At 34.3% G+C, this 12971-nt stretch overlaps 2 protein-coding genes across 2 annotated transcripts; one reads left to right on the top strand and one right to left on the bottom strand.

Moving 5' to 3' along the window:
- Positions 1-676: 676 nt before the first annotated feature.
- LOC145575569 (uncharacterized) lies at positions 677-2301 on the bottom strand. Its single transcript, XM_081633419.1, has 4 exons — positions 1792-2301; positions 1287-1638; positions 1023-1194; positions 677-905 (listed from the first exon to the last, which is right to left on the bottom strand). Exons 1-4 carry the CDS (start codon positions 2299-2301, stop codon positions 677-679), a joined length of 1263 nt encoding a protein of 420 aa, XP_081489545.1.
- Positions 2302-6490: 4189 nt separating this feature from the next.
- Positions 6491-12490, top strand: LOC145574798 (sodium/calcium exchanger NCL-like). The gene is made up of 7 exons (XM_081632658.1): positions 6491-7187; positions 8509-8694; positions 8931-9112; positions 9624-9769; positions 9869-10148; positions 10238-10540; positions 11880-12490. The coding sequence occupies exons 1-7, from the start codon at positions 6818-6820 to the stop codon at positions 12126-12128; spliced, it is 1716 nt and encodes a 571-aa protein (XP_081488784.1). The 5' UTR covers positions 6491-6817; the 3' UTR covers positions 12129-12490.
- The last annotated feature ends 481 nt before the right edge of the window (positions 12491-12971 follow it).

Genomic DNA, 12971 nt, shown 5'->3' on the forward strand with positions numbered 1-12971 from the left:
ATGGTGGGGGTACTTTTTAGGAATTATGGTGTATTAGGAGAACAAATCTGAACTTTTGTAATTCATTTTAATGAATAAAAGCACTATGTTTGGTATATAATTGTTTGCAATTTCTGGTAATTTGAAACAATTGGTTAAATTATCTAAAAAAATTGAAAACTGACAGTAATGTAATATAATACAACTTGACAGCTCTGATGAATGCAAGAGAGCACTAATATTTGAACAAAAAATTATCATTTATAGGCATCATATAGTCATAAACTTGAACCACCTCATACTTGTTCAAAATACAACCAAACAAAAGACCAAGTTTATAAGTCAGAATTTGGTGCCATTCAAAACAGTAATTATTCGATTTCCTAGAGTTGGATTTACAAAACCAAGTAAGACATTATACTTAGGCTCTGAAATGCATAAACTAAAAAGGTTTAGATGCTAAAACTCCTTTCTTTGCCCTGGTTCTTGGTGATTATATCAGTGGTTGTGATGAAGTTGCCATTGTGGCAGGATCTGGTTGGCTCAAACTGATTCCTTTTTTTTTTAGCTTTGCGGCTTGCTTTTGTGCTGTCCTTGTTGTTTGCTTTCCTCTAGCCTGAGATATTGAAGCTGCTCCAAATTTAGCCGTCTCTTTCTTAGTGATTCCACCTTGACATGTTTGTGAATTGTGCCCAAACTATTGGCATTTGCCACATTTCACAATCTTAGATCTCTTCCCCTTAGCCTGCTCACCTTCTTCTTTCCTTCTTTTCCTAGCAGGCCTCCCTATCCCTCTTTTCATTGGGGGTGGACCAATCTCTTCATAATGGCTATTAGGCCATTGCTCTACATCATATATAACTTTTATGGTGTTTCCATAGGTGAGCTTGTACCTTTGGACTGAGTACCACTCATTGATGTACTTTCTAGGGTCATCATGTAAGTGCTATATTGCCCTCATAGCATGTTTACAAGATATACTACATAATTTCCATGCATTACACACACATGTTTTATCCCTAAGGTTCACAACAAGAACATACCTGCCATCCAAGACTTCAAGTAGTCTATCACCAGATTTTAAGCACTTACATGTCCTAGACTCTAGCCTTATAACTTGAATCCTTTTCATGATGTTAGAACAGAAGTCATCTCTCCAACCTTCACAAGCTTTCCTTCTTGTAGCCATTCTCACCATAGTCAACATTCTAATACCTACATTATTCAAAGAAATTAAATCATGTTAGCATATGTATTAGTACCCAAAATCAGTCATCATTTAAAGAGAGCTTGATTAATGTTGTTACCTTCAAGCAAGGTCAACACTGGTCTGCATCTATCCACCCCCAAAGTAGAGTTGAAGCTTTCAACAAAGTTGTTTTTGTTGATATCATTTTTGATAGCTGGATTGAAAGCATGTTTTGTCCAATTTAACTGTGGTCCAACATCTGCAAGCCATACCAATGCTGCTGGATTTGCCTTCTTCAAAGATGTTATGGATTTCTTGAAAATGAGATGGTTGTATGTCCCAGCAGCTTTCCAGAAAAGTTGGAACATCAACAATCTAGGGAAAGAGCCCTTAAAATTCGTCACTAAATGTTTCCAACAATATCTTCTTCCCACTTTTGGCCATAGTTCAGATAAAGCAATGTCAATACCCTAAAAAAACAGGTTCACATATGTTATTAGCACCAGCACCATAAATTAAGCACCCATAATAAGTAAATCATATAAAGATGTAGTAAAAAAGTTTATCTTCTGTCTGTTAGACATTATGCACCATTCATCACCCCTCCCTAAATTTGTTAGTGCATTCTTAAAATGCCAAATGATGAATTTCCAGCTCTCACTGTCTTCAGCACCTTCAAATGCCCATGCAACTGGAAATATCTCATTATTTTTATCTATGGCTACTGTAAAAAGCAACACACCACCATAATTGCCCTTAAGATGGGCCCCATCAACCCTAATCAAGCTTTTACAACTAGCGTTCAACCCATCTAATGCAGCTTGAAAAGCAATAAAGATGCTTCTGAACTGTAGGGGGCTCTCTGGGTGGGGTCTGGTCCAAGCAACATTAGCAATAGAGTTTGGGTTGACCTCTCTAATTACATCACAATACATTGGCAAGTGTTTGTATGACTCATCATGGCCACCATGTATTTCTTCTAAAGCTTTGGTCCTTACTCTGTATAATTTGCTATAAGCCATGTCAACACAATATCTCTTCCACAGTAACTCATTCAGGGACTTAGCAGGGATGTCATTATTAGCCCTAATATCATCCATTAACACTCTCTTAGACCATTTCACATTCGCCATAGGGTTCCTAGTCTTAAGTACTTAGCATGTGTGCTCTAGATTGCTAATGGGCTTGATTGCCCATGTAGTGTCATCTGGTAGAACTGACGCTTGTAGCCTCCAGTTACAGTGTATGTCTGAGCATCTTGCTACATATCTCTTAGTACTAGCATAATCATAACAATAGCAAACCCACACTAGATACAATAATCCCTAACAACATCTCTTAGGTGTTGTTTGTCAACAAAAAGTTATTGTTCCTTCAAAAAAATTTTCCCAAACCCCTCATCCTTGTAAACTTCCCCATTGTTATACAGCTTACTCAAATAGTTATCTTGCTCATCCTTACACTCAAATTCTGGTTCCTCAAAAGGATCATAAGAATCCTCAACCACAAGGCCATTCATTACTGGATATATCTTCCTCTCCCTCTTCCTCAAAACTCTAATTATCATCATCTTCCATATCATCAGACTAGTCTTTAAGGTTGTAACCAGCATCTGCACACTCATCTTCATCATCAGCATACACAACTAATGTTGTATCCACAGTGTCTTCACCTAAGCTACCTTTTGTTCTCCTATTCTCACCCTCACTCAGATGTTGCTCAGTGTTGACAGCACTCTCACCTTCACTTATACTAGTACTAATTACAATACCATTTCTTCTAGCACTAGTTCTAGGAATCCTCTTGTGGAAAAACTTTGACGCTCCAAATAACTTAGAAGATTAATTGACCCTTGAACTGTTACCAACATCATGTTCTCCAACATTCTACAAAGGTGGTACAATGTTTTGGGAAGATGGTTTAGGTTGTGTGTCTTGGGTGATAACTTCTGCAGGAGTTATGTATTGAGGTTGTGTGTCTTGGGGTCTAACAGGTTGCTCAGGTTGCTCACCATCCCAAGGGGTTGGGGAAATATTGAACCAGTCTTGTAATGCATTTCCCCTCCCTCTCCCACTACCCCTGCCTCTCACATTACTCCTGCCTCTCCCACTACCCTTACCTCTCACACTGCTCCTGCCTCTCCTTCTCCCTCTACCTCTAGCTTTTACCCTTCCTCTACTTGTACCCTCTTCTTCCAATCTCTGTTCCATTTCAGGCCATGTTTCATCAGGATCATAAGTAAGCACTTCAGGTTCAACTATTGTAGGCTGGTTACCCAATGCTCTCACATGCCTATCAAAGTCTTCCTTACTAACAACTTCAGCTTCTACTTCTAGGGTTTTCCTCTTCCTAGGTGTAAGTTTCTTCCTAGGTTCAATAACTAGAGGGCTAACCAGTATAGGTTCAACCATTGACTCCTTACCCACCTCATATTCATCCATTGGATGCTTTCCCTTCACCAAAGACCTAGCAGCTACTACCACTTTAGTGTCTTTAAGACCAACTCCAACCCATATGTAAATCTCTTTTTTGTCAGGTAAGTTTGTAAACATTTTCATCAAGTCATTGTCATTTTCAAGATTAACATGCTTCATCTTATATACATACTTGAATGTGGGATTTTTAGGTGTTTCCACTACTTTGTTTTCCTTTGCCTTTTCCCAATACTCTACAACTAGGTCTATTAGATTAACCTTATCAGTATCCTCAACCAAAATAGGCACATATATAGCCCTATACTGAAACTGTAACAGCATTGTATCATCCATTCTATATCAATCACAGAAATAAACACAAACAACAACACTTGTATAAGATTCGTACCCTAGAAACTTGATAATATAACAATCACACAGAACTACAACTTTGACAAGAATTACAAACAATTAACATATTTAAACCATAAAAAAACGACTTTAGAATTTAACAATATCGATTTGACATAATAAACAAACATATATAATAAACAACATTACATACAAACCAGAAAACAGAGCATCACACAAATGTAAGCATAAAAATCACATACATGACTTCAATTCACGCTCTAATTGAGTACTTTTCACCAAAGATCGAACTGTAACTCCACTTGAATGTTCGACAATCCAAAATTTTGCCTCAAACAACCGCAATTTCGTCAAAATTAAACCCCACAATTCGCAACAAATTACCCTAAAAATCACTCCAAAATCTCTTCGCCCTCCAAAGAATTAAGCAAACACACGAATTTCACTAACCCTAGAATTTTTCCTCCCACGAAAATTACAAGCTTTCTTTACAATCAGACTCTGAATTTCGAATTCAGAAGAAGATGAAATGAGATAGATGATGGGTAAATTTGATTAGACATAGTTGGTTGAGGGGTAGTAAATAGGGGTTGTAATGTCATTTTAGGGGGTTTTTTTTTAAGAAAAAGGGTAACTATGGTTAAAGAATTAGTTAAAATCATCATTAAGGTTAACAATGCATTAGTCAAGCTAATTAAGGTTTACCATTGATAATAATTTTTAAAAAGTTTACCACTGAGAAATTAAAAAATTGGAGTTCACCTGTGAGAATTTCCTAAAATTGTTTTGCAAATCTAGTTCATATTTACAAAAACAATATTAAAATACACAATAAACGAAAATCATAGACAAAACTGAAGTAAAAAAAAAATATTTAAATTGAGATCTTAAAAATAAAAAGGAAACACATAACAAAATAAATATTGAAAAAAAAAACTCAATCTTTAAACATTGTGAATGAAAATTAATTATGCAAATCTATTAAAAATCCAAACGAAATTTTGATACACAATTCTTCATATTAAAAAAAAAAACACGATTAAACACCAATCACCCAAAATTCTAAAACAAATTTTAAAAAATTTGAAAAATATTAAATTCCTACATAAACTTAATAAAAATCAAGATCAGAAAAAAAGTGACACTTGATAAAACAAAGTGACATTTGATAAAACTTTTTTTTTTTTTGTTTTTAACAAAGACACTTGATAAAACTAAAATACATTAAAATTAATATTAAAAAAAATATCTTTAAACATTGAAAAAGGAAAAATAAATTGTAAAAAGATTTATAAAAACCTAGACAAAATTCTAAAGCACAATTTGTTAAAAAAAAAAAAGAATTGTAAATAAAGTTCAGAAAGTATACCTTTGATTGCTCCCTTAAATTCAATATTGCTATTATTTTTTAAAGTTTGTATACATCTTGACAATAATTTTTTTTTATAAGTTACTTGATATAAATTATAGATTAAAGGTGAAAGAGGGAAAAGGTAGAGTTGGGAAAATAGAGAAAGAGTAAAAAGTTAGAGAGTAGAAAGATAAACTATTACTATTTTTTTTTTTTTTTTGTATAATTGAATATTTATATAATGAAATTTCGTACCCAAGTGACACAAATGAAAATTGGTATCTTTTTGAGAGGATTAAATGGTTTAGAAGTTAAAGTATTTTATTAATACATAAAATGTAAATAATAAATCAATTTGGTGAATCAATGAATATAAATAACAAATCAATCCCTTAAATCAAAAAGGGAATTGTTTTGATTTTTTTTTTCCTCATGTACTTTAATTTGTATGCAATGTTCTTTCCGTTTTTTTTTAATATACAAAGTCTTATATGTGGCTGACTACACGGTGTGGCCAACCACTATAGGGGTTACTTTGCTAGTGTAATGAGGGTTACTTGGTCAGTGTTAAAGGGGTTACTTCGTCATTGTTATAGAGTTACTCGGTCAGTGTTATATGGGTTACTCGGTCGGTATTATGGGGGTTACTTAATCAATGTTATAAAAGTTACTTTAATTGGTCACATGGTGTGGCTGGCCCATACAAAACGGGCTATTTTTAATAACTTTTGTATTGTGACCGAAAGTATGGTGAAATTTTCATAATTTGTCAATATATAAACCCAGATTGTTGTTGCTCCCATATATCAATCGTGTAACGGTTATGTGTGTTGACAAGTATACTGAATTACTCAGAAACAAACGAAGTAATCACGTAGACTAGTCTATACCGACATCAACCCAACTACTGATTGAATCCCAGTTTCCCAAATCCAAAACGATCCATCCAAAAACCTCCTATCTATCGTCACTTTCACAACAGCTCAAAGAAGAGCGGGCCACTAGGGTACCAATCACCATCTTCCCTGCCTTTTAAAACACTTGTTTATTAATTACTAATGCTATAAATCAAATCCACAATGTACTATTCTTCAAAACTCTACATGTCTTTTGACTCCTCAACTCCCCACTATTACATCAAACTCACAAATTGTTATTATCAAAATAATAAATCAAAAACTTTATTATTACATCATTTACATGGTCTACGTGCCACATATACAGGGCACATTCGAGATCAAACTCACAGATTGAAGTTAAAATAAATCTTAAATTATATCATTTTACACAGTCTACGCGCCTCATACACGGGGCGCATTCTCCAGTGTCCCTTTAATAGTACTAATAATAATAATAATAATAATAATAAATCGGTTGGTTAATAATTTATCGGCCGTATTTGGTGGCAATCTGGCCGTACAAATTCCTAACATATGAACATTCATAAAAGGACCATTCTTTTATAAGATCCACCATTTTATTTTTTATTTGTCAAAACCCCACCAAATCACCATGAAACTTGGTTACACCCCCATTTTCTCTCTCCTAATTCTCTTCATTGCCACCGTCTACGCCACCAATGAAGGCGGCGATCCGATTTCCGGCGGAATTGGCGATGTGGGTTCGTCCTATATTCGATTTCCATCCCTTAAATCAGTGTTTACTGCTGAAACATGTGAACAAAGTTATGGGTTTTTGCCATGTACTACAACAGCGTTGGGAAATTGCTTCTTAATTTTAGTTTATGGGTTTCTGATGTATACTGCTGCTACTTATCTGTCTAATGGAAGTGAACTTTTGTTGGAGATTTTGGGTCCTGGTATTATTGGTGGGCTCTTTCTTCCTATTCTTGGTGCTCTTCCAGATGCCATGCTCATCCTTGGTAATTAAATTTTATTTTATTTTATTTATTTTTTTTTAATTTGTTCTTGTTATTTTGGATTGTTATATTTTTGTGGATTTGAATCTCGAGGTTTTATAAGACATGGGATCGAATCTTGTCTATATCACTTACTTTTGTGGCTTTCTCTAGACTAAAAGACAAAAAAAAAAAAAAAAAAAAAAAAGTAAATATTTCATGGTTTCTATGATTGGGTTTGGGATATGGTTAATCGGTTATAATGAAATTTTGATGCTATGATAATATTTGTTATCGTTTTATTTTTAAAACTTGATTTTTGGAATTGCTTTGATTTTGATTTATGAATTAATACAATTTGATGTGTTTTTGCATTTTTAATTTACTAATTCATGTAATTGTGTGGTCTTAAGTGTTTATATAATTACTGATTGATGAATTTCTTACATCAATCCCGTGGACTGTGGTACATTGAGATGTAACTTTACATTTTCCCGTGTGCTCGGCACTTGGGACAAAGAATGTGAGAGGGCGTAAAATTATATTTAGATGTAACGTGGACATCCTAACGAACTTTAGGTGGATGACTCATGAGCGAAAGTTCTATGTCAAATAGAATATTCAAAATTTACAGACTTGTCTATGTCCGACTGCTAAATTTGCTTCAGTTGGGTGAACTAAACTGGTCAAAAACAATCCAAGAAAGAAGTCTATTTTAATAGTTATATTGAAAGTTTGACTACTAGTATTATTTTTTAAACTTTAATTTGCAAGGATTATGCTACAGTGGCTTGATTGTGATTTGTTTCCATTACTAATTCAGTATGAGTACGAGTTTATTTATAGGTCTCAAGAATACTGGTTTGTCTAATTATTGGTTTACTTTTCAAAACTTAACATTTACATAAAACAATAGCCATAAATTAATTCTATTTGTAATTTTATTTGGTAAATATAAGACATATGGACTGCCTTCAAAAATAATATAAGACATATGGACTTGAGTTTGGCTTGTTTCTTGAATGAATTACTTCTGTTGCAGCTTGATTGAATCAGTCTTTTGGAGTCATCTTAATTATTGTTTTAAAGCCATAATGCTGCTCTTTTGCCGTTTATTTTTGGATCCTTACTCCTAGTTGATCTAATATTATGTTTGGTGTATGTTTCTCAAGTGAGTTACCTGGTAAAACTTGTCAATATCATTGTCATATATCACATCTAGTAACTGCCTATATAATTTGTTTTACTTTTTAATTTCCTAGAAAGGTTTACGAAATCTGTTGAAAATGGTTATTATGCAGGCATTTGAATATGTTGTTATACACCTTTTAATTTTCTTCTGCAGTTTCTGGCCTTTCTGGAACTCCTGCAATTGCTCAAGATCAGGTTTCAGTTGGAATGGGGTTGCTAGCTGGTTCCACAGTAATGCTTCTTACAGTTATATGGGGTTCTTGTGTTTTGATTGGCAAATGTGACCTTGAGAATAACCGTGCAATCGATGAACAAGATACAAAAGGATTTAGTTTACTAGGTGGGTGGCTATCTGTTGTGAATTTTTGGCATGTTGTTTGTTCATCAAATACCTTTGATTATGCTCACTGCTCAGCCAGATGCCTGCTTAAAATTCCAATGCAATGTACAGATGAACTGACCCATATCTGCATTGCCACCCATGCAACATCAATCTGTGTGAAATTTTCCATTTCTTTGTACAGCTATAGTCTGCAGGGGCACTTTGATATCTTTTTTCCCGATTTATTTCTTCAGGTTCTGGTGTTTCTACTGATATTTGGACTAGTTATGCTGCAAGGATCATGGCTATTTCTGTATTGCCCTTTCTTGTCGTCCAATTGCCTCAAGCTCTCAATTCAAGTTCAGGAAGACATTTGGCTGTGCTGATTGGCCTCATATTATCTCTTGTTATGCTGCTTAGCTACTGTGCTTTTCAGGTAATTATGCTTTGGGTAGGATTTGTGGCATTGTAAATATTGCTAAATAAGTGATTCAGGTGAATATGAGCCACTGATTTTGATAAATATATATTTTCTTCCATACGGCTGAATTTATGTTGGAATTCTAGCTATGTCCTTAGACTTCCTTATGTGCCTCTTTATATGGCTTTAGAGGTTCTTTGTTGCTGCTTTTTCCTTGTTATTTGGGCTGATAATATAGCAACACCGCATTATTGTAGTTTTCCTTATTGGTCTTGTGATCAATATAGTAGGGTATCATTTTACATTTTTAAAATTACTTGTAACTATTTACGTCTTTCTTTGTTGAGTATATGAGTCCATGATGCAGGAAAACTTGAAAAGAAAAAAAAAATCTGAATGTCTGAATCTGATGAGTCTTAGATTCCAAAAATTAGAGCTGCATCATCTCATTTTTAAATCAATATTCAGATAAGACTCTGAATCATCTTTGTTAGCTGGTCTGAGATTCATTAATTTACTGAGGCAGGTTTTTCAACCTTGGATGCAAGAGAGGAGGCTTGCCTACGTCAAGCATAAGCGTGTGCTGACAGGATTTCTTAAACATTTGAAAAAGCATTCTCTTGGAAGACTTTGCAAGCCTGATGGCACTCTTAACGATGATACTGTAAAGAAGTAAGTTCTACTAATACCATCTTTTGATTGGTAATGCACCTGGCATGAAATAGGAAGTCAAAAGATATCGCTTTTCATTTATTGCCTGATGTTTGACAGGGTTTTTAAGGCAATTGACCGAGATGATAATGGTTTTCTCTCAAAAGGAGAACTTGGTGCATTTGTTGTTGGGATGAATTTTGAAGGGGTGAGTGTGGGCATGGGTGAAGATGATATTGTACAGAAAGTTATGAAAGAATTTGATGTAGAGCGGCCAGATGATAGGATTGATCTAGAAGAGTTCACTATGGGAATCTCCAAGTTGCTTAATGTTGTGAGAGGTGACAAGGTTTCCCATCATAATGCTGACACAATGAAGTATTTAGATGACTATGATGAGGTTGGTTGGTTGTAAACAAGAGCTTTACTTCATATATTCTGAAATTTTATCTGCTTGATGGTTATAACTTTCTAAATCTTCATATGCAGGAAGCCGAAAGAGAGCATTTTCTGTTGGGTGATTCTGGTGAAGAGGGTGGTGAAGTTGTTGAAAATCCCAAGGCAACCGCCATCAAGGCAGTAATATTTCTTGTGCTTGGAACTATTATTGCTGGTGTCTTTGCAGATCCGTTAGTTGATGCTGTGGACAATTTCTCCGAAGCAACTAGCATTCCTTCTTTCTTTATATCGTTTATTGCACTTCCTCTAGCAACCAACTCCAGTGAAGCTGTGTCAGCTATTATTTTTGCCACCAGGAAGAAGAAGAGATCTGCATCACTGACATTTTCGGAGGTTGGTTGGTTTTTTTATTTTTTTTATTTTTTATAAAGTTTTCTTGTACTTCATATATTATGATAGAGAGGTCTAGCAAGTTTGGAAGTGAATAAACATATTGAGTTTATAACATTTTGATCTAGTAGGATTAGACGACAACAAGAACAATGTCTTAGTCCCAAAACTGATTTGGGTCAGCTAACGTGAATTGTCATAAGGAATCGTCCGTTTAGGAAAAAGAGCATGGCAAGATATCGATTGAATAAAAGTTCGGGGGAAAAAAAAAACAGGAAAAAGAAAGGGAAAAGTGTGTGAAGTGAAACAAAAAGAGTATACAAATAAAATTTATGGGAGTGGTAAGGGGATGAAAAAGAGGAAAAACATGTGAATAAAACACATTAAGGTTTGAGAAAACCTTTGCAAGAGAAATAGGTAGAGTTTTGCAAAACACGAGTATTTAAAAATCTAGTAGGATTAGACACTCTTCTATATTTTTTTTTTTTTTTTTTTTCCCAATCGGTTGTCTGGGTGGGGGGATAAAATAGTTACTAGTAAAAGCTTAGTGTTTTAAAAGTATATAGATAAGATCCCACATTCCTACATGACTATATTTCTTCTTGCATATAAACCACAAAAGATGGTTACAAAGAACTACAATAGTGTGTGGATAGTTCAGAGGGTACAATTTGTGCTAAGGGTTTGTTTTTTTTTTTTTTTTTTTTTTTTCATTTGGAGTATCACTCAAGTTAGTGCTGTGGTCTCTAGGTTAGTTTCTTGGTTGGTGTATTGATATTTTAGAACAAATGGCTTCATTGAGTAACATGCTATGGCTTTCACAACTGCTAGTGGTAGCAGATATGTAAAAAGTCAATTTATTCTGGTATTCAGGGTCTGTTTTCTATAGATAGTACTCCCTGTGTCTATTTTTTTCTCACTTTGTACTTCAACACTATTCACATTTCCACACTATTCACATTTTCATAATTGACTACCATTTTCTATCTGTATGTATAGTAAAATATAATCACGTGGGAATCTTATTAGAATTATCTCAATATATATTTCCAAACTACCAGCTTTTTATACTTTTTTCTATCTGAAATTAGTGGTATTGATGATCACATTACTGTAGTGGGAAGTGCACAAGTCAAATGAGTAAAAATTAAATGCAATATTAGAAAACTTGTTGAGAATGAAACAGACTATCTTCTCCATAGTTTCATGTCCAATAATTAATCAATACAAATACAGTAATGGCTGAACTAGGAATTGCATCAATTAGAAATATGGAATTTTACTTTTACCAATGAGAAGACACTGAAGACATTTATACTGTTTTTTTTATTATTTTTTACAGTTATATGGAGCAGCAACAATGAACAACGTACTCTGTCTCTCAGTGTTTTTGGCTTTAGTTTATGTGAGAGGATTGACTTGGAACTTCTCCTCTGAAGTGCTTGTCATATTCCTTGTTTGCTTCATTATGGGTGGTCTTGGCAGCTACCGCACTACATTCCCTCTCTGGACATGTTTTGTGGCCTTCCTTCTCTACCCATTATCACTGGTGCTTGTTTATGTCCTTGATTACGTCTTTGGTTGGTCATAGATCTGTACATGACAATCGAACACTGATCCTGAACAATAGGTTGCCTTTTCCTTATGATGCCTTTACCTTATGATTAATAAGGGTTTCTTCTCTCCCTCCCTCTCCCTTTTGGCTTCCTTACCTCACATGTGTGGTTGAGGTGTTCTTGATGTAAAATGAGGCTTGAGTGAAGTAGATATCTTCTATGCACATCCTCACTTTTGTACTAATTATATATCTATGTATCTTTTCGAAACCTGAAGCTGAACCACAGTGTGTCTAGTCTTTCTACTTCTATATACAATGAAAATTTTCAGAAATGTCCATATTTTCTGTTATTATAATCAAAAGTTGGAAAAATTACATGATTGAGGTTACTTTGATCACAAGCTTTGCCCTTTTGAATGTGAGTTTGCCCTTCATTTCTAAATTGTATGCTTGTGTATCACTAATGACCCTAAGGTAATTTTAAGAAATAGGACAAGTAATGGTAGTAGATGTTTCATTGACTTTTTGTGAAAAGAAGTCAACTAGTTTCCATTGATAAGGTCACAATAAAGTTCTACTTGATGGTAGCAATATGAATTCGCCTGAAACTAAGCAACAATGTAATCAATAATTTTTTTCCGCAGAAGATAGAAAATGCCTATTTAGAATTATTCACAAAACTGAACTACCTTTGGGAATTACGTTCCCTTCATTGTTCCATACCAAAGGGTACTAATCTAGCTAGGTGATGGGCTACATATAGTTGCCGACCATTTTCAAGTGTGATCACACAATTGAAAGAATAAGCTCAAACTAGTTAATCCATCTTCAAGAATAAATTCTAGATCAGTAAAAAAAGGTTGAAGAAAAAGTGAT

This window comes from Chenopodium album, chromosome 13 (genome assembly GCF_948465745.1).
Source record: "Chenopodium album chromosome 13, dcCheAlbu1.1, whole genome shotgun sequence".
Taxonomy (NCBI): Eukaryota; Viridiplantae; Streptophyta; class Magnoliopsida; order Caryophyllales; family Amaranthaceae; genus Chenopodium; species Chenopodium album.

What these genes read in the sequence shown, in the direction of transcription:
- LOC145575569 (XM_081633419.1), bottom strand. Translation starts at nt 2,301, where the DNA reads ATGGCGAATGTGAAATGGTCTAAGAGAGTGTTAATGGATGATATTAGG. An exon ending in TCATTTGGCATTTTAAGAAT is followed by an intron (nt 1,639 to 1,791) that starts GCACTAACAAAT and finishes CTGTTTTTTTAG; the next exon opens with GGTATTGACATTGCTTTATC. An exon ending in AGTGTTGACCTTGCTTGAAG is followed by an intron (nt 1,195 to 1,286) that starts GTAACAACATTA and finishes TGAATAATGTAG; the next exon opens with GTATTAGAATGTTGACTATG.
- LOC145574798 (XM_081632658.1), top strand. Translation starts at nt 6,818, where the DNA reads ATGAAACTTGGTTACACCCCCATTTTCTCTCTCCTAATTCTCTTCATT. An exon ending in AGATGCCATGCTCATCCTTG is followed by an intron (nt 7,188 to 8,508) that starts GTAATTAAATTT and finishes TTTCTTCTGCAG; the next exon opens with TTTCTGGCCTTTCTGGAACT. An exon ending in AACGATGATACTGTAAAGAA is followed by an intron (nt 9,770 to 9,868) that starts GTAAGTTCTACT and finishes GATGTTTGACAG; the next exon opens with GGTTTTTAAGGCAATTGACC.